The 20,372-nt window shown below is 40.4% G+C and overlaps 1 protein-coding gene and 1 pseudogene across 7 annotated transcripts in view; both read right to left on the reverse strand.

Annotated features, from left to right (window-relative positions):
* Positions 1-894: 894 nt before the first annotated feature.
* Positions 895-20,372, reverse strand: part of APTX (aprataxin) — a 29,901-nt gene continuing 10,423 nt past the window's right edge. For 2 of the 7 annotated variants that reach the window (XM_069474336.1, XM_069474335.1), the window contains 7 exons: positions 16,324-16,460; positions 14,512-14,558; positions 13,982-14,284; positions 13,323-13,382; positions 12,271-12,497; positions 2,742-2,845; positions 895-1,988 (listed from right to left, as the gene is read on the reverse strand). In XM_069474336.1, the coding sequence (XP_069330437.1) occupies positions 1,834-1,988; positions 2,742-2,845; positions 12,271-12,497; positions 13,323-13,382; positions 13,982-14,284; positions 14,512-14,558; positions 16,324-16,456 (1,029 nt within the window). In that variant the 5' untranslated portion in view covers positions 16,457-16,460 and the 3' untranslated portion in view covers positions 895-1,833. Of the gene's footprint in view, positions 2,026-2,741; positions 2,846-12,270; positions 12,498-13,322; positions 13,383-13,981; positions 14,285-14,511; positions 14,559-16,323; positions 16,461-19,195; positions 19,204-20,372 lie in introns of those variants that run through there. The other 5 variants (XM_069474337.1, XM_069474340.1, XM_069474338.1 and 2 more) reach the window with 5 other exon arrangements.
* LOC138388386 (transcription elongation factor A protein 1-like) lies at positions 5,854-6,818 on the reverse strand (annotated as a pseudogene).

Below are 20,372 nucleotides of genomic sequence, written 5' to 3' on the forward strand. Positions count from 1 at the left end.
AGTTTCAGGGGCTGGTACCTGATGACAGCAAAGGGGAGGCTTTGAAGCCCCATCCCCTCTGCAGCTGGGTCGGGGAAGAACCCCCACAAGCCACAGGATATGTAATCAACCACTGCAGGAGACGGAGGGGATTCAGTCAAGGGGCTGCACTTGGGGATCTGGAGGGTCACATGTGGCCTTGAGGCCACAGGTTCCCCACCCCTGGAAGGAACTATGGGTGGATGGGCTAATGAGGTAAAGATTACATTCCTGGAGTACAAAAGGGACAGAGGACAGAGATGAAAAGTGTTAGGTAGAGACAGATGGACAAAAGGGGCTTTAAAGGAACTGGCTGACTTCAGGGAAATCAATGAAATGCCATGGAAAGCATTTGATTAGCACAGGTCCAAGGTCCCTGGGTTCTACGGCCCCTGATGGTCAGTCCTGCATTTATACTGTTCAACCGATAGGAAAAATAATGAGTTTGATGCATCAGAACAAAGACCAACTTTGGAGTCCAGAACCCTTTATAGAGTATTAGATCCTCACCCATTAAAGGGGATAACAATAGTACCTACTTCATAGAGTTACATACAGGGGGAATTAAATGAGAATTCGAATAAAATGCTTAGCATAATGCAGGACACATAGGAGTTGGACAAATGTTAGCTGCTATAATCATTAATTACAACTAATTATTACTATACCCACGCTCAGCAAGCAACCACTGTGGCATCTTGTTTGTTTGTGAAAAACACTGAGGTCAAATATGGTCTCTATGAATTGAGGTTTTCTCTCTACAGAGAGTAGCTCTTATTAAGGGTGTTTTTTTTTTTTCTTACAACTCAAGAGTAAGAAGTCACATCCCCACAATTTGATCAAAAACAACTTTTTAGTTTTCCTTTTACCTTTGGTTCTGGAATAACCAAAAACCAACTTGATACAACTTTTCCATCCAAATTTGTTCTCAGGGAAAAATAAAGTTGATTCTATGTAATTTTTTTCATTCACCAATTACCTTTTCATGTATTAGAACGTACTCTGTGATTGTCAGCTGAACTTCCAATAGTCTTCAACTACTTAGGAGAGATGCCTCAAACAAATGAACTTTCTTTTCAGACAACAGGTCCAAGCAGACCAGCAAGAAGACTTAACAGCTAAACCACAATGAACATATGGCCAAGTGTTTCCTTACCAGCCAGGAACCCCTGAGATTAGAAGAAAACTCTACCCTCAACCCCCTCATCTAGCCTCTTTGCCCACAGCAAAAAACAAATGAGACAGACTTCCTGAGAAGGGAGCATGTGCGTGATCTTGAATAGAAAGGAGTAGAAGGACGGGAGAAACCAAGCCTTCCCTGTGAAGGAGGGAAGATGAACATTACAGAACAGACTAAGATCATAAAACAAGACCCATTAGTGCCTTCAGGATAAATAAGAGACCACTCTAGCTACTCTGATGAAAGGGTGCCCCAGGCCTCCAGGAAGGGAGGATAAATATAAGGAACAGAAACATATAACCAGCCCTCTGCTTCTATATTCTGCACTAGATGAGAGTGACCATGGCTTTGCTCCCATTTGTCAGACCTGACATGGGTCCTGGAGATGGGGGAGATCTGGCATGTCCCTACCACCCTCACCAGAAAACGCATCCATGACAAACCCAAATTCCTAATTCCTGAACATTTCAACTCATCGTACATTGTGGCCACTCAAGAAGAGAATAAGCTTTGTAAAAAAGCTGCATGTTTTACTTCAGAAGTGAGTAAAAGTTGACAAGCAACCCACAACAGGTGCCAGCAGTTGGCTCCAAACAATCGGCCACACTCGAGGCAGAAGTTCAGGCTCTGCAGAATCACTTTGTCCAGTGCGTCCTGAGATGCTCTTTCAGCTGAGGAATAGAAGGCAGCAACTGTTGGCACTCGTGACAACGAAGGGGCAGCTTCAAGAGGTCAGGCATCCCATCTCGGACAGTCACTCTACCAGCCTTTTGTACCATCTCTATCACAGCTGTAGGCAAAGAAGAAAAGTTCAAATCTCAGCTACTCTGGAAAAACAATACAAGATACAAAAAAGAGAAAACATGACTTCAATCAATATGCCAGGTATTCTAAAGCTAGTAAGCTTGAGGTGAGACTTCCTGATAAGAAAAATGAGCTTGATCAGATTCTAAATCTGAGCAATGTATAACACCTTTGGGATGATACATTCCTTTGGGACACATTCTAGGCAATCCATGTTACTACGTCAAGAGCTTATCACAGTGCTTTACCCCTTAGTAAATGGCAACTGTCATCATTGACATCCCAGCAATACTGAAGTTCCAGAAGTATTCAGACCAGGAAATGCTTCCATCTACATTTGCACAGCCTTCCCTGTTAATTAACCACTCCTGACACAAGGCAGCCCCTAAGCTCCTGCCCAAGTGATGGCAGAAGAGACAAAGAACTATTCAGAGCTTTTGTATCTATTAACTCTGGTAATTCTCACGACAACCATTAAGTCCCCTGTCGTCACAATAAAACACTTCTTAACTCCAACATAACAGCTTTCTGGGTCCCCCAAGAAGGCTGCTCACAGCAAAGTGGTAATTGTACTACAATCCAAATTATCCAGTTTCTTTTTATAGGGCTCTCTTTATAGGGAACACAACATTGTCCATGGGTTTTTGAGGCCAGGTTGCTGTTTCAGGAAACAACTGAATCAGGTATAAGAACACCTGAGAAAATGAAAAAAATGTAAAAACTGAAGAACACTGTTTACCTTGTGATTCTAGGAAGTATTCTGTATTGAAAGAATTCCAATGTTTTTTGTTTTTAAGGCAAGGAGAATCAAAATCCTGGCTGATCACATGAAGGTGTACATGGCTAATTGAAAGAAAAAAAAATCACTATTTAACTCATTAAAAACTATGGCTTATTCAAAATGACAAACTAAAAGTATGAGTACGTAAGTATTGATAGCGTATCCATTCAATTCATTCATCACTTGAGAATATTTAATGTTCAATACATATCTACTAGGGCCAAGCACTATTCTAGGCACTGGGAATTTAGCAGTGAACAAAATAGGGAAAGCCTTTTCTTCCCTTATAGCAATTATATGCTAATGAGGGAAGACAAATAATAAATAAGTAAACAAATAAATAAGGAAAATTCCAATAGGTAACACTGCTAAGAAAAAATAAAAGAGGGAAATGGGATAGAGAGGGTCTTTGGATAGAAGCTGCCTCTGTAGTTAGAATGTTCAGGGAAAGCCTCTCCCAGGCAGTGACTTGAGCTGAAAAGCAGCCAGGAAAGCAAGGTCTGCAGGAGGACTGTCTCAGGGAGTCGAGGGGCCAAGAGCAAGGGCCCTGAGATGAGAAACACCTGGGTACAACCAAGAAACAGAAAGAAGGTCATATAGCCTAGATTGTTGGAGCCAAGGAGCAGAGATTAGGCAGGAAAGAGATCATAAAGAGTTTTAAAGACTGGCAAGGGGATTGCATTTTATTCTGATTACATGGGGGAACCACTAAAGGATTTTAAGCAGGAGAGTGCTATTATCTGATTTATACTTTCTTATAACAAAAACCTTTATCAAACGACAATTTTTTAAATGGATCACTTAATTTTAAAATGGAACTATTTTATTATTCTTAAATACATTCTTTCAAAAACACACTTTATTCTTGAAATGATAAAACAAAAGGTTAAAGTATGAACTGACAAAATAGAGGTGGGTTGGTACCAGTGTCCATGTTAAGCCTTAACAGGCCAGGCGCCATGGCTCATGCCTGTAATCCTAGCACTTTGGGAGGCCGAGGCGGGAGGATAGTTTGAGCTCAGGAGTTCGAGACCAGCCTGAGCAAGAATGAGACTTCGTCTCTACAAAAAAAAAAAAAAGAAAGAAAGAAATTAACCAGACAACTAAAAATATATAGAAAAAATTAGCCGGGCATGGTAGTGCATGCCTGTAGTCCCAGCTACTCGGGAGGCTGAGGCAGGAGGATTGCTTGAGCCCAGGAGTTTGAGGTTGCTGTGAGCTAGGCTGATGCCACGGCACTCTAGCCCAGGCAACAGAGTGACACTCTGTCTCAAAAAAAACAACAAAAAACAAAAAAAAAGCCTTAACATGGACAATTAAATGCTGTTTTCTGTATTACATCAAAATGATTTGCAGTAAGAAATTGGGTGCTGCTGTGTAGAAGCTTGGAAAAAAAAAAATTGGGGCCTACTATGGTGGCTCATGCCTGTAATCCCAGCACTTTGGGAGACTGAGGCAGGAGGACTGCTTGAGCCCAGGAGTACAAGACCAGTCTAGGCAAAAAACCGCAACCCTGTCTATATTAAAAATAATAATAGTAATAATAATTTTTTAAATATATATAAAAAAAGAAATTGGAAAGGGAAAGCAAAGGAGAGTACAAAGAATGTCCTAAGGTCTTTCTATAGATATCTGATAAAATGCAAATTCAACATGACAAAATGTAGACTTTGTAATGGTAGTCTTTAAAATGTGCTAGAACAAGTGCACCCTAAGGAACCTACATGAAAACCATTTTTTTCTTATTCTCAACAGAGAAAATGGTACACACCTAAACAAAAACTAAAACTTAATTGTAAGATCTGGACTGTAAAACTAGTTGATATAGCCCATATATTTAGTTTGTTCAATAACCTCATTCATCATGTAACAGAAAAAAATATCAGACCCAAGACAAAAATATTTTCTGTCATCCTCCATAAGTAAAGACCACAGCTTTAATGATATATATAATCCACAAGCTTACCCCTTGGTCAGTATAGATCTCCAAAATCAAGTCATGAACTGTTACAATAACTATACTATACTAAAACATGAACATTTTCTTCCCACCATGTCTTCCTATGAGGGAAAAAAATCATCAGAAGCTTTCATTCTTTGCCTGTAAGGGGATTTACGAAAAGCCTACTAAATTAAAAGTGTTCTGCAAAACTAAAATACACTTCAAAGTCAAACAGGTAAATAAACAAAACCAAACTAATTTCAAAGTCATGTTTCCAAAAGTAAAATCTATTAAGTAATATAAATATACATGTACAAAAAAATTATAAGAAATGATGATCACAGTTAGTTACACAGGCAAGATAATATCTAATTAATTATTCCAGGCCTGTGGACACAATAATTTAAACCAAATTCATATGCGAGTTCAAATATTATGTACAAATTTTTTAATGACCTATGCTGTGGCTATATGAATTTAGATAAGCTGGTGAAGTTATTTAAATATATACTATATTTGATAAACCTAAAATTATATTACCTTTTCTCCTCCTTTAATATTTATAGAGGCTTAATCTGTCATGGGATTAGATCTTAATAAATAAATAAATAAATAAAAATATCTGTAGGTGCATGCCAATATGGAAAAAAAGTAATTTCCACTGATATATTAACAGAGAATAACAGAGAATGTCTACTGTGTATGTTTCAGGATATAAAAAAAGTTAAGGTACATTTTCACATAAGAAAAAAATAAAAATTGCCAGAAGTTTAATAAAAGTTTCATATCAACTTATAAAAATGAAAAAAAAAGTTTGAAACAGATACTGTACAATTATGATATGGTCTCCCTACTGATCTGAAACTATAGAAGACAATGAAAGGAGGAATACCAGGTCAAAAACAAAAATTAACACAAGTAATATATGTTGCTTTAAAAATCTGATTTGCAGGGTATGGTGGCACGTGCCTGTAGTCCCAGCTACTCAGGGATGAGATGGGAGGATTGCTTGAGCCAGGAGTTTGAGGCTATAGCGTGCTATGATCATGCCACCGTGAATAGCCACTGTACTTCACTAGGCAACATAACAAGACCCTGTGTCTAAAATTAAAAAAAAAAAAAAAAAATCTGATTTGCATGAAAACTCGTTGCTTGGCCTAGTTTTAAAGCTAATTACAAAATCCATTTTCTTCATGGTCCAGACATTCTGCCAACTCTTCCACTCAACAGAACTTCCATTGATTTCCACATTCATTAGGGACAACAAATGCTATGAGTTCACCAGCGCTACCGGTTTGAACTTGTGTGTAAGTATAATTCTTCTTCTTTTTACATTTCCCACATGTGAACAAGCTAGTCTGGGTTCCACCCATCTTGGCCATCTGATGCTCTCTCATGGCTTCTTTGGTCAAGTTTTTCCACATCTCTTTGAGCTCATCACTAGTCACTTCCTCTGCCATTATTCTAGCAAATAAGTCAGGAGACATAATTCCACACAATACATTTTTCCTTAAATTTGGATCCTTTGCATCTTTAAGATTTAATATCCTACTTCATACTCTATTTTTGTATTTCATGTCTGTATTCCTTATTTCTTCATATACAGCTTCCTCAATTTGAGATCCTAATTCTTCCTCATCAGCTCCAATAGCAGTAGCCATCCTTTGGAGAGCTGCAGCAAGTATCCCCCAACACTTTAACACAAAGAATCAGGACGAAAGGGTGGAAACATAGTATTTTAAGCATTTGTCTCAGCCTTTCTGTTGCTTACATTGCCACTAGAGCTACTTTCTTCTCTTGTTTCAAGGCTATTCTGCAAAGTAATCGCAGGTTCTTTTTCTTTTCTTCAAGGTCTTTCTCAGTTGATGGTAACTTTTTCCAGAATTTGATAAGAGACTTTACTAAAGATGTAACTACTTCATCTGTACTCTGCTTGCCATTAGCATAACTGACATTCCAATTCTTGTAGCCTGTAACAATTCCAAGGTCACAGGAATATTCTTAAACTCCATTAGCAAATCCAATGCTCCAGCCGCATTCTTCTGTACTATCTTGTCCGTCTTCTTAGCAATGTGGACCACCTCATCCTCCATGGCTCCGGCAGGTTTTCCCCATATCCAGCCAGCTGGAGACAAGACGTGAGTGAAGCCAGGGCAGAGGAGATGGCAGGATGCAAGCCCTAGTGCTCAACAAGCCCCGCCACAACAAGCTCAGACCTAGGCCCTTCCTCACAAACCCAGCCCGGGAGGGCAGCCTGATTTATACTCTTAAAAGATCATGCTGGCTGTTGTGTGGAAAAAGAACTGTAGGATGGGCAAGGAGGGACAAAAGGAGACCAGTCAGGAGGCTACTGCAGCAGCAGTCCAGGCCAGAAATGATCACAGCTTCGAGTAGAGCTGAGCTGTAGTAGTTGAGATGGCAAGCAGCAGGCCTATTTTGAATATATTTTGGAATAGAATCAACAGGACTTACTAATGGACTGGATGTTGATTTGGGGCAGTGCCACTTACTGAGACAGAGGTTAGGTAAAAAGCAGGTTTGGGGAAGAAAATTTGGAGTTCTCTTTTAAACATGTTAAACCAAGTAGAATGCCTCTTTATAAAGCTTTCATTCTCAGAATAAGTAATATTTCACATTCCCACAATAAACAATCAAAATCAATCAGCATGTGTACAGAATTCAAAGTAGAAGATAAGCAGTAACAAATAAGCATAACTGTATTACAAATGAATAACGGAACCAGACTAAAGCTGGTAAGGAAGAAAATAACTAACCTAACTTTAACAAACAGTGTTTTGACTGGATACTCAAAGGCTAAAGGGAAAATGAACTGTTACACAAATACTGTATTCTAGTTAATAAATGTCTTTCTCACAAGGGTATCAGCTACCAATTCTGTAACTGTTTTACATGTATACTAAAATTGAACAAGGGAATTTATTATAACTAATAAAAGCCAGGTTTCTCACTGTTTTAGAGAAAGAATTTACCAAAAAGGAAAAGGGTTAATAAAAATGAACCGTGTAGAGTTGGACTGGAATCAGTATGAACTCACGGTTTTCCAAATACATATAGAGGTAGATAGATAAATACAGAATTACAGATGTGTATGTGTCTGCGTGAATTAGGATCCATATGTGTATTTCCTGGCTCCATCTGCTGAGAGGACCTAGAAGCAAGAACACCCTGGAATCAGCCACTTTTCTCATTACAGAAACCTAGTGCCCAAGTCTGGGTTTATAAATACCATTCTCCAAAACAAGGGCCTTTGGAGCCCTCAAAAGAGGGCTCTTTGGAGAAGTGGTTCATTTCAGGGCTGAAACACAAAAAATACAAGATGAGTCTGGAACATCTTGTAGGGTCAGAAAATAAGGAAGTGCTGAAAAAATGCCATAGGTATATCAAAATGACACAGATGGGCAACATAGGGAGACCCCATCTCTACAAAAAAATAAAAAAATTAGCTGGGCATGGTGGTACACACCTATAGTCCCAGCTACTTGGGAGACTGAGGCAGGAAGATCCCTTGAGCTCAGAAGTTGGAGGTTGCAGTGAGCTATGATGATGCCACTGCACTCCAGCCTGGGCTACAGAGCAAGACCTTGTCTCTTAAAAAAACAAAAAAAAAAGTGACACAAGAGCCAGCGTAAAGAAGCTTCCAGTGACCAAAGCTGGAACAATTTGAGCAACACAATAAATAATAATAGTATTGAAGTACAACCTATAGAATAAACATCCATAAGTTCATTCTAATAATTCAATAAATAAACAATGAGGAACAAGGGACAGCTCTTCCACACAGAAGAATTTTAATTAATAAATTAAATAAGGGAAGTATAAAATCACCATTGGGTAAATATCATAGTAATAACTATTACAGGCAAGATCCACCAACAGATGCAAAAATCATTGGGCACACAAGTTTGTGGAGAAAAAGGATATAGGTATAGTCTCAAAATATCTCCCTCAAGATATTCACCAACTACAAAAAGCAAAACAGTAACTTTGAGTGTGGAAACCTGGCAAATACCACCTTAACTAAATGATCAAGGTTAATATCACCAGTAATAAACCACCTCAACATCATGCACCCCCTGATATGATGCACTGATAAGGACACAATCACAAATATCACTTCTGTGGTATTTCTGGCAAAGAAAAACAACAGCATAACCTCAATCTAATCATGGAAAACAGCCAACAAACCCAAATTGAGAGACATTTTACAAAACAACTAGCCAGTTTTTATGGAAAGTGTCAAGGTCATAAAAAGAAGTAGGAACTATAACAGATTGGGGAAGCCTGGGGCTGACTAAAGAGAGACAACAAATAAATGCAATCTGAGATCCTGGACTGGGTCCTGGAGTAGAAAAAGAACATTATAGGAAAAACAGGTGAAATTCAAATAAAGTCTATAGTTTAGTCAGTGGTAGTGTTATGACAGGCCATTCTTCTGCTTCATATTTTATTTTTTTGCATTGTCTAAATCCAAAACATTACTTTTACTATGGGATAAATTATTTGCTTAGAATCTTTTCCTTTCTGTCATGTTTATTTATTCAAAATTACATCATTAAGAGTGAGCATATGCCAGGCAAAGTGGCTCATGCCTATAATCCTAGCACTTCGGGAGGCTGAGATGGGAGGAATGCTCAAAGCCAGAAGTTCAAAACCAGCCTGAGCAACATAGCAAGATCTCATCTCCACAAGAAACAGAAAAATTAGATGGGTGTGGTGGCACACAACTGTAGTCCCAGCTACTCAGGAGGCTAAAGCAGGAAGCAGGAGGATCACTTGAGCCCAGGAATTTAAGGTTGCAGTGAGCTATGATGATGCCACTGCACTCTAGCCTGGGCAACAGAGCAAGACCCTGTCTCAAAAAAAAAGAGTGAGCATAAAAGGGTATGGAAGTGCCAACTTTCCTTACTGCTCTTTTTGCTTCCCCCACACATCTGCCACAGCTCTTGCTTTGAGCATTCTCTTTAGCACAACTGCATTCATTATATGAGAAAGGTATGGACACCATGATTATAATATGAAAAAGAACTCAGGCTCAGTGGCCAAGGCCTCTGTTAGTCTGGGCTCTGCATTAGGGAAACAGGATTATGGGTGACTTCTAAATTTTTTTTTTTTTTTTTTTTTTTTGAGACAGAGTCTTGCCCTGTCGCCCCAGCTAGAATGCAGTGGAATCATCATAGCTCACTGCAAATTCAAACTCCTGAGCTCAAGTGATCCTCCTGCTTTAGCCTCCCAAGTAGCTGGGAGTACAGGCATGCGACACCACGCCTGGCTAATTTTTTCTATTTTTAGTAGAGACAGGGTCTCACTCTTGCTCAGTTTGGTCCTACTAAATTTTCAAATAAGGTTTTAACAATAAAAATATATATATATTTTTAAAATAAGGTACAACATACATCCACCCTATGAATTAGCAGTTTCACTTCTAATTATTTACCCAAGAGAAAAAAATAATAAAGTATATCCAGAATATATACAATAATGCACATGAATCTCAAAATCATTATGCTGACCCCAAAAAGCTAGAACAAAACAAGAGTACATATGTAGGATTCCATTTACATGAAGCTCTCGAACAGAAAAAAATTATCTATGTTGAAGGAAACCAGAACAATGCTTGGTGGTTGAAGGGGGATTGACTGGAAAGGGGCACGAGGGAACTTTCTAGGATAAGAGGACAGGCATGTTCTGTATCTTAATCAGAATGATAGTGACACAAATGTGTACATTTGTAGGCTGGGAGCCATGGCCCACTCATATAATTCTAGCACTCTGGGAGGCCAAGACAGGAGGATTGCTTGAGGCCAGGAGTTCAAGACCAGCCTGAGCAAGAATGACACCCTGTCTCTACAAAAAATAGAAAAATCAGCTGGGCATGGCGGCACATGTCTTTAGTCCCAGCTGCATGAGAGGCTGAGGCAGGAGGATCATTTGAGCCCAGGAGTTTGAGGTTGCTGTGAGCTATGATGACGCCACTGCACTCTAGTCAGGTCTGACAGAGTGAGACTCTGTCTCAAAAATAAATAAATAAATAATTTTTTAAAAAGTGTACATTTGTGAAAACTGATCAAACTATACATCTTATTATGTACTTTACTGTATGTAAGTTATGCCTCAATTTAAAAGACAGACTATAGATGAGGGAAAAATATGGCAGAAAAATTTCATTTGATTAAAGTAGCCAGTCATCTAAGTTGTGATTATCCACTAAATAAAATGTAAATGTTGGTAATTAAGAAAACAATACAGGCCGGGCACGGTGGCTCACGCCTGTAATCCTAGCACTCTGGGAGGCTGAGGTGGACGGATCGTTTGAGCTCAGAAGTTCGAGACCAGCCTAGCAAGAACGACACCCCATCTCTACTAAAAATAGAAAGAAATTATATGGACAGCTAAAAATATATATAGAAAAAATTAGCCGGGCATGGTGGTGCATGCCTGTAGTCCCAGCTACTCGGGAGGCTGAGACAGGAGGATCCCTTGAGCTCAGGAGTCTGAGGTTGCTGTGAGCTAGGCTGACGCCACGGCACTCACTCTAGCCTAGGCAACAGAGTGAGACTCTGTCTCAAAAAAAAAAAAAGGAAAACAATACTGAAGAAAATCCTGTCACTTGCTGCAATGTGAATGAACCGTGAACACATTATGCTAAGTGAAATAAACCAGTCACAAAAGGACAAATATTGTATGATTCCACTTACATGAGGTACCTAGGATCGTTAAATTCACAGAGACGGAAAGTAGAATGGTGGTTACGAGGAGTTGGGGGAGGGAGGAATGGGGAATTATTATCTAATGGATATGGAGTTTCAGTTTGGGAAGATGAAAAATGTTCTGGAGATGGATGGCAGCGATGATTACACAGTAATATGAATATATTTAATATAAATGAACTGTACACTTAAAATTGGTTAAAATTTTTATGTTATGCATATTTTATCAAATTTTTTTAGAAACAAGGTAAAAACTCTAAAATCTAGTCTCATAATCTCACTGCTTAGATCAAAGCAACTGTGGATATCTGCCTTGCCTGCATTCTTTGAAAAGAATGAATCATTCCTTTCCAAATCCTTCTGGGTATAAGCCAAAGGAAAACACTGTACACTTTTTTCTCATTTTATTTCAAATCTTAGATCTATTAAGCTGTCATTACAGAAGTCTATGATGTTTGCTTCCTTTAGAGAAATGGTCCTTAATCATTTTGGGGTTACAGATGACTTTGAAGAATCTGATAAAAACCACTGATCACAATTCTTCATTGAAGGGTAATGAAGCTGCTTCATCTAGTTCATATGTTAGGCTCTCAAAGGTTTAAATTTTGAGAGGAACAAAGAACCACGTGTGATTGAATTATAGGCAGACGCAGGCAAGTCAGGAAGAGGGGTGGAAGCTTCTGCCCACCTGCCTTGGACACATCCCACCCTCCTCCCCTGGGCCTCAGGGCAATCAGCACACTCTGCAAGTCCAGACTGAATCTATCTGCCCACCAAGACAGAACCAGGAGGCACCAGCACTCCCCACATAGCTTACCTCATACTAGGAATGGCGTGGTAGCCTAATCGGAAGCGGAGATTGCTGGACCCAGCAAAATTTGCAATCACCTTTTCTCCTACAGTGTGCATATGTTTGAGGAGTTCAAGGTGTTCCCTGGTTACAGCCTTCAGACTGGAAATAGAGGCCCATGGTAAGACCAGCCAGTGGTGACGGGCCTTAGGGTACTTATCCTTAATCACCACCACATGCTCATCTTTGTAAACCTAGCAGAAGGGCACAAGAGAAAGAAACAGACATCTGCTGAGAATCTTCTGTTTGCCAGGTGCTGTCATTTCCTTAAGTCACTCAATGCCCACAAGAATCTTATGCAAATGGTTTTAGTATCCCAGTTTTGAGAGATGAGAGCACTGAGACTCAGATAAATTGAGTGTCTTACACAAGTCACATAGTTAGTAAGTGGGAAACCTAGGATTCCAAACCAGATCAAGTTGACTCCAGAGTCTGTTTTCAACCCCCGCACTATACAGAATACACAGAAGATGCAGAGAACAAAATAATTCCCAAGGATCTGATGTAAAAAGCTCTGCAAGCATAGATTCAAATGCATCCTTCTCCACTCTAACATAGCAGACTGTGTGACACATACACACATGTTCTCAGGAGCCCTAGCAGAACTGCCCACTTGTCAACCAGGATGTAATCAAAGCAGAACTCAAAGGCTTCTCTAAGGATGACACATCATTACTAATCCCAGGGCAATGCAGCACTACAGTCACAATACATTATCTCTGATGCTCCCTTGAAAGGGACCACCCTAAGGTTAACACAACTTCCCTGAATAGTACCCAGATTTTTAAAAGGGACAAGGCAGAGGGGATATTCATTTGAAGAACTTAGCTTTCCTCCAAAGAATTCCAGTTGCTACCTTATTATCACTGGGAAAAGCCACTTGTTCTCACAGAATAGCCAAAAAAAATGAATTTTATTCTGAAGGACTGATATCCTTTGATTTCATTTGTAATCATGACCTCTGTGGAATTGTCACTTACAACATGAAATGTATTTAAATTTCAAAATTTTATTCTGACCTGCATTTTGGGGTCCTGCATAGAAATCTTCAAGCCTTGACTCCAATGGCCTAATGATTCCTAAACGAAAAAGGGCAATGTAAATTACAAATGCCAATAATTAAATTTGGCAATAGTTAATTATATGATAGCAAAGTCCAACCAAACTTGGAAATAAGCTTGTTTTTGAGAATTAAACTAGACCCCCTTTACTTCAATCCATTGCCTTTTAGGACCATAACCCTCCCCGCTGCCTTCCTATATTCAGAGCTGGCTGTCTACACGAAAACCAGAAATGCCAGAGCATGAGTCGCATCTTCTTTGCCCTCTCACACTCCAACTACAGCCTGACCAAGTTTCCACTTTGACATCAGCATGTGAATTAGTATATGATCCACTACAACATTCTATAGATATATAAACAACTGACCCATTTTAGTTGTTCAATATTAAGTACACTGCCATTATTGCCCTACCTTCAAAGGCTCACCTCAGGAATTCAAGAGAAAAGCACACAAAGGGACATTCATCCAAGTGATCATCATGCCACAAACAAGTGACTCTTTCATCATGTTTAATAACCTCTCACACATGCCTGGGCTTTACAGTGTACAAAACAATTAACCAGTCATTATATCTCATTTAATCTCCACATCACCTACCAATCACACTACCCTCACCTTTTTGGTAGGTGCATCTTTTCCCTTCTTTGGGGGCACAGAGCATTGGCTAGGGCTGCTCCCAGGTTCCAGCCCTGTACCAGGCTCAGCTTCCTGGGCAGCAACCCTTTCTATAGAATCACTGTTGCCTGACCTCTTTCTCTTCCTGTGTGTTTCCAGGCCAGGGCTCTCTGCCTCTTCTACAAATTCTACAATATATGGATAAAGTTCATTCACCATGTGGAGAACCTGGCCAGGCTGAAGCTTCACCTCTTGGTCCTTCCCAATTATGACTGAGTCAATGCTGGTGGGATTGACCCCTACCTATAAAATAAAAAATCAGAAAATAATTATAACATCAATAGCAATATAGACACTGCTATGTTAACCACTTACTATATGCCAGGCACCTTGCTTAAAGTTCACCTATATTACTCCATCACTTCCACACATGACAAGAGAAGCCTTCATTGGCTGGCACAGACACTCTAAAACCAATAGCATAAGAAAACCAAGTATAAATTGGAAACCCAAGTTACAAACACACATACCTGCTTTACCTTGACATATCCTTTGTTACACTCTGCTTTCAACTGCACTGAAAGAGATTGGAAAAAGTTAAACACAAATGCAACAAAGAACCAAGCACTTGCTCCCGTTTTCCCTAAAGGACAAAGGAGGCTCACTGCAGGAGGCAGCTGGACAGATGTCTCCTCACAGACCTATGAGCAATTGCCTGTCATGCAGGTAGCTGGGGCTCCAAATCCCACCAATCTCTAAGAGCTTCAAATCCTTCAATAAAATATCCAACTGCATACATACTCCCTTAGCTATTGCTAATATCCCCATGAGGCAGCTTCAATGAATCCCCACAAGTTTTCCTATTCCAGAGCCCCTGGCCAGCTCAGGATCAGACTCTGCAGCCAGGAAAGACAACCCATTTCTCTCACAAGCCCTTGGCTCAGGATGAAATCAGGCTTCCACTAGTATTTAAAAAAAAAAAAAAAAAAAAAAAATCATCAGATACCTTCAACAGAGAAAAAGGTAAAAGATACTTTCCTAGAAAATAGAAATTCAGCTGGCCTTGGGTAGGAGTGGAAAGAACGTTCTAGAAAGAGGACTGCAGAGATAGAACAGTCTGAGCATGTGTGAGAAGCAGTAACATTAAACACTCCTGTTCTGATAAATGAACAAAATATCTGGGGTTGAGACAGGGAGCACAGAAGAGACACCACAGCTACTCACCAGGAAGGACAGGCTGATATACACATATGCCCCTACAACTGCTGCTGTGAGGAGGGGGACAGAGAGAGAAGCAGCTGCTACTTTGGTATCTTGGGCCTAGCCAGCTCAAGCATGGCTTTTGTTTTTCCCTCCACTTCAATTAATTCATGTAAGAAAGACCATAATCAGTGCTGCAGACTCCAACTTGTGAAGTCTAGAACACTTGGGAAACCCTGCCATGGCAGTCACACTGCAGGCAGCAGTGAGCATGTCCAAAGTTTACAGGAAAAAACAAGGTACACGGTAAGGCTTTTTCCTGAAGGCAAGGATTTTCATTTCATTAAACCCTAACAAAAACAAGAGCTGGATGCCATAGTCTTATAAAGATACTACCCTCTATGTGAAGCAACATATAAAGAATGGCACCATCCCATCACTTCTCATACATGGTTTCACCTGGAGACTCCAGTTTATCTGTCTTGCTGCCCAGCAGGCAATCTCCCTGGGTAAAGCAAGGTTCAGGACACAATTCCACCATCCCATGGTAACAGGGTAGAACCTGTTTGCTCCCAACCGTCGGCCACCCTGCCTTGAATGTTACCACATTGGGAGGACAGAATCAGTAATAAATAGGGCCCTGGGACTGGCTAAAGGAGCTCAGTTTCTGAGTTTTATTTTTGGCAGACATTAGGTTTCCCTTCAAGAGCACTCAGGGGCCGGGCGAGGTGGCTCACGCCTGTAATCCTAGCACTCTGGGAGGCCGAGGCGGGAGGATCGCTTGAGGTCAGGAGTTCGAGACCAGCCTGAGCAAGAGTGAGACCCCATCTCTACTAAAAATAGAAAGTAATTAGCTGGACAACTAAAAATACATACAGAAAAAATTAGCCAGGCATAGTGGCGCATGCCTGTAGTCCCAGCTACTTGGAGGCTGAGGCAGGAGGATTGCGTGAGCCCAGGAGTCTGAGGTTGCTGTGAGCTAGGCTGATGCCACGCCACTCTAGCCCAGGCAACAAAGCAAGACTCTGTCTCAAAAACAAAAAAACAAAAAAAAAAAAGAGCACTCAGGAAATGTGCATCTTTGGTTATCACTATCTTACAAAACCAAACATGGTACTCTCCACATTCCTATGACCAGTTACCTTGCTGACGAGAACATTTCTTGTCAGTGATCTTGGTCTCTGGGCCACGCCCTATCACAACTGCTTCCAAATGGGGTAGTTTGATTCGCTGGTGCCGGCTGTCCTGTCTCACCAACCAGCACACCCGCATCATCACTCTGAAAGACAAAACAAGAGAATCACTGGAAAAACAGATCCACTAGCACAAGTCCCCCAGGGCCACACCCCAGCACCACAACACATGTGATTTACCAACTGTTCATCTTGAGGCAAGTGACTTCACTTCCCCAGTCTCAATTCCTCACCTATAAACCATAATGACAGGACTCAGGAGGCTGTTGTGAGGATTAAATATGATAATGTGTTTAAGTATTTATCTCCCTGCCTGAATCATGCTAAGCAACCAAATATTTGTTACACATTTATGATATGCTCTATGTGCTGGACATTAGGCTACATGCTGAGGGTTAAAGGGTAAATAAAACAGGGACATTGACCCTGTTCTTGAGGGGCTTGGAGTGCAGTGGGGCAGATTCATATTGAAATATAATTAGTTTAAGTGGCCTGTGGAAGATCCAAGGGTCAAGCTGGGATATATATACATAGGTATGAAGCTCAGGAGAGAGGAATGGACTAAATGTATATATTTGAGAGCCACCAACATGTCACAGAAGCTGAGGCAAAGAAAGATGAGATCACCCAGGGAGGCGTAAAAGGGAATTATGGGCAGGGACAGTACTAGATTTTTGGGATGCCTTCTGAGACTCTAGAACCTTATCAATGCTCAAGCCTCTAACACACCTCTCCCAGGAATGTTGTCTACAGTCAAGGCTGCACTTATGTCCTCTGTGCAAGTTTTGTGTCCATAAACATAGAAAAAAGAAGCCCAATTTTTAAAAAGCAGCGTTTCATTACCATCTGCAAAAACAAAACCATGTAAAGTACATTGAGCAAATGAGAGCTGAGGAGGTACTGTTAGGGTGGAAAGCCTGGTAGGTGCTCACCATATGGAGGGATCAAAAAAAACAATTTTGAAATAGATTTACATCTCTTTTCTGTCCACTCAGCTTCCTTCAGAAGTTGTGCAAAACAGAACTCCTGCAAGGTGCCTATTAGTGAGAGAACTCATAGGATAGATCTTTAATCTTTACTGGGGAAATTGTGGGATTAGCTATTTTCCTGTTATTTTTGCAAGGCCGTCCCTTTCAGTACAAATTCATAGGAAATGGATTAGTGTGTGTACATGCATGCTAAGTAGGTAAAGTCCTTTATTAGTCAGGAAAGGCTTCCAGAAACCACCCAGTTGGAGAAGACCTGGAGCCAAGGGGACTGATAAAAACAAAAAGGAGTGGGAAAGGCATTCCATTTTAAAAAACACAAGTGATAGCACAGATTTCAGCAGTGGCAAGCCATGAGTCCAGAAGCAGAAAGCAGACTTAGTTGGCTAAACCAGAGGAGCTGCCCCATAGTCAAAAAAGAAAAAAAAAAAAGGCAGAGGTGTTGAAAGAACACTAGACTGAAGTTTACATTCAACGTAATCAGTAGGAGACAACTGCCAGGTTTTGAGTGGTTCAGTAAGATGAAACAAGAGAATTCAAAGAATCATTGCCAACAGCTGTGTGTAGGCAGTCTAGAAGTGGAGAAATCTGTAGTCAGAGATTAGTCAGAAGGCTGTTAATATAATGTGGGCCAGAGAAGTCCATAAGGCAGTTCAGCAGGTCTCTGTGAAAGAGTTGATGCAAGAGCATTAAAAGTCAGCTGTAACTCTAAAATCCTAAACCTGGAGCCTCAAATCATGATAATGCTACAGCCAGGTCCCACTTTAAAATGCTATGTGTTCCAAGGGACATCTGTTTGCACTTGCTGGAAACTAATGAATAAGCATGTAAAGGACTGAGAGGTGAGGTATGTCTTCATTAGGCACTGGGAAATAAGTCATGTGGTAACTGACTCTCACGTTGACAGTAAGAGAAGCCAGAAGAGAGCACAGTTTGATAGGAGGGACAAGGAGGAATCCAATGGGGATTCGAGAGCATGGCTGGCTGATGCAGGATAATAGGAACTACCCCTCCTGCCCTCCACAAACACAAACACACACACTTTATTCCCCAAAAGTTCTCAAGTTATGATGCTCCTATTTACTGTTAGGTTTGTTCCGGGTGGGAACCTGAAAGTATGTATAGGATGGAATGCGGTTAATGCAAAACTTAGGCTTGTGAAACAATAGCTGCAGGAGTCTGGAGTGTCCGGAGGTTGTAAATCTAACTCTGACCACAGACAGTTGCAGTGATGCTGGCATTCCTATCCCCGCTGATAAGGATCAAGCTACCTGCCCCCATTTCTGCAGGATGAGACCAATGCACGGGTCCCAGAAACTGGCTGTTTGAAAAGTATTTATTACAGCAGCTGTTCTGGCCCAGTTGCTCACTACCCAGGGAAAAACCCTCTATTAAACCCAAGGCTTTCCCCTTCCTCATGGTGGATGCTCTTTTAGGCCTCCACCCATCTGCACCCAGATGCTCAAAATAAACAGCATTTTGCTACACCTCCCTCTCGGCTCCGGACCTAACATTTACTACCACCTGAGAAGCTGAAGCAGTGACTGCACAATTCTTACGCAGCTAACTTTAAACAAGATCTGTGCCCTTTTCAATCTCCAGTTCCAACTTCTAAGGAATGGAGTGTTTTAGAATATGGTGAGTACAGAAAGATGTGTATTCCTGAATCTTCAATCCAGTCCCTCCAGTGAAATTCCATTAACCGGAAACTCTATGACAGCAGAGGTCATGCCCATTTTTGCTTATGAATATATCCCTAGCACCTAATACAATATGTGGCATACAGCAAGCATACAATAAACATATGCAAGTGAATGATAAGATGATAACCCTACCCAGGCTCTCTTTCCTTCTTTCTCTCTTCCCCTCCTTCTCAGTTCTTCTTCTTAAGTTGGAATGCTCTGCTCTGCCCTTTGGGCAATCCCATACATCCTCTCATGTAGATGGTGAATCCCAATTCTCTATTTTTCACCTGTATACCTTTCAATCCAGAGTTGTGGGAATTGGTCAGAAAGAAATTCTGATTATTTCTTAAAGAACCCAAGTGATCTGATAGGCCACATATGGTCTGAAATCTGATAACCTTGAACAGTGCTGTCCAACGGAATTTTTTCCTGTCAACTCAAATAAATGACTGAGGCAAAATCTCAATCAATGGAGGTTTATTAAGCCAAGATTCTGAGGAGGCACCTGGGAAAAAACACAAACTGCAGACAAGCTGTGGCTGTTTTTTCCAAAGGGGTTGTTGGAAACTCCAGCATTTTAAAGGCATACAGAGAAAAGGAAAAAGGTAATGAGGTAGTGGCTACATTCTCGTGAGGCCCAAGAAATCTACATTTTACATAAAATAAGGGAGTGAAGAAAGCATCAACTACGTAGATGTCCCTGGGTAGATGGAACAATGCCTGATTTGTCTCCAGTTCTGTTACCTGTAAGATAAACTTGTAATTCATTATTAGTGTGGAATCAGATAGGCTTTAGTTTGAGGTGCTAGACATTAGGAACAATTGTCCTTGCTTATAGGAGGTCAGCAAGAAATTTCCTTAATGATCTGTGGGGCCAGCTCTTCACAGGTGCCTGAGGCTGTGATCTTCTTTTTACACTCTCCCCTGTTCTTCAAAATCTTCTGGAGAAAGCTGTAGAAGGCCTGAGTTCATGGTCGTACTATCATTATTTTTTTAGGAGATCATGTCTCTCAGAGGAGAAAAAATTTAAGAAGGACCAATGTCAAAAAGCTGTAGGTAAATAAAACTCAAAAATGATGGACAAAGCTAGAATCCAATAATGACTGTACTTTCTATAAATTTTTTGAAACATGATTTTCTTTCTCTACTTTTTCATTGCAATGATGAAAATGTTCTAAACCTGCATTGTCTAATAAGGTAGCCATTATCAAGCATCTAAAATGTAGCTAATGCAACAGAGGAACTGAATTTTTTACTTTAGATTTATCTTATTTAATTTAAATTTAAAATTAAATAACCACATGTGGCTAGGGGCTACCATAATATC

The sequence above is a fragment of the Eulemur rufifrons genome, chromosome 7 (assembly GCF_041146395.1).
Source record: "Eulemur rufifrons isolate Redbay chromosome 7, OSU_ERuf_1, whole genome shotgun sequence".
Taxonomy (NCBI): domain Eukaryota; kingdom Metazoa; phylum Chordata; class Mammalia; order Primates; family Lemuridae; genus Eulemur; species Eulemur rufifrons.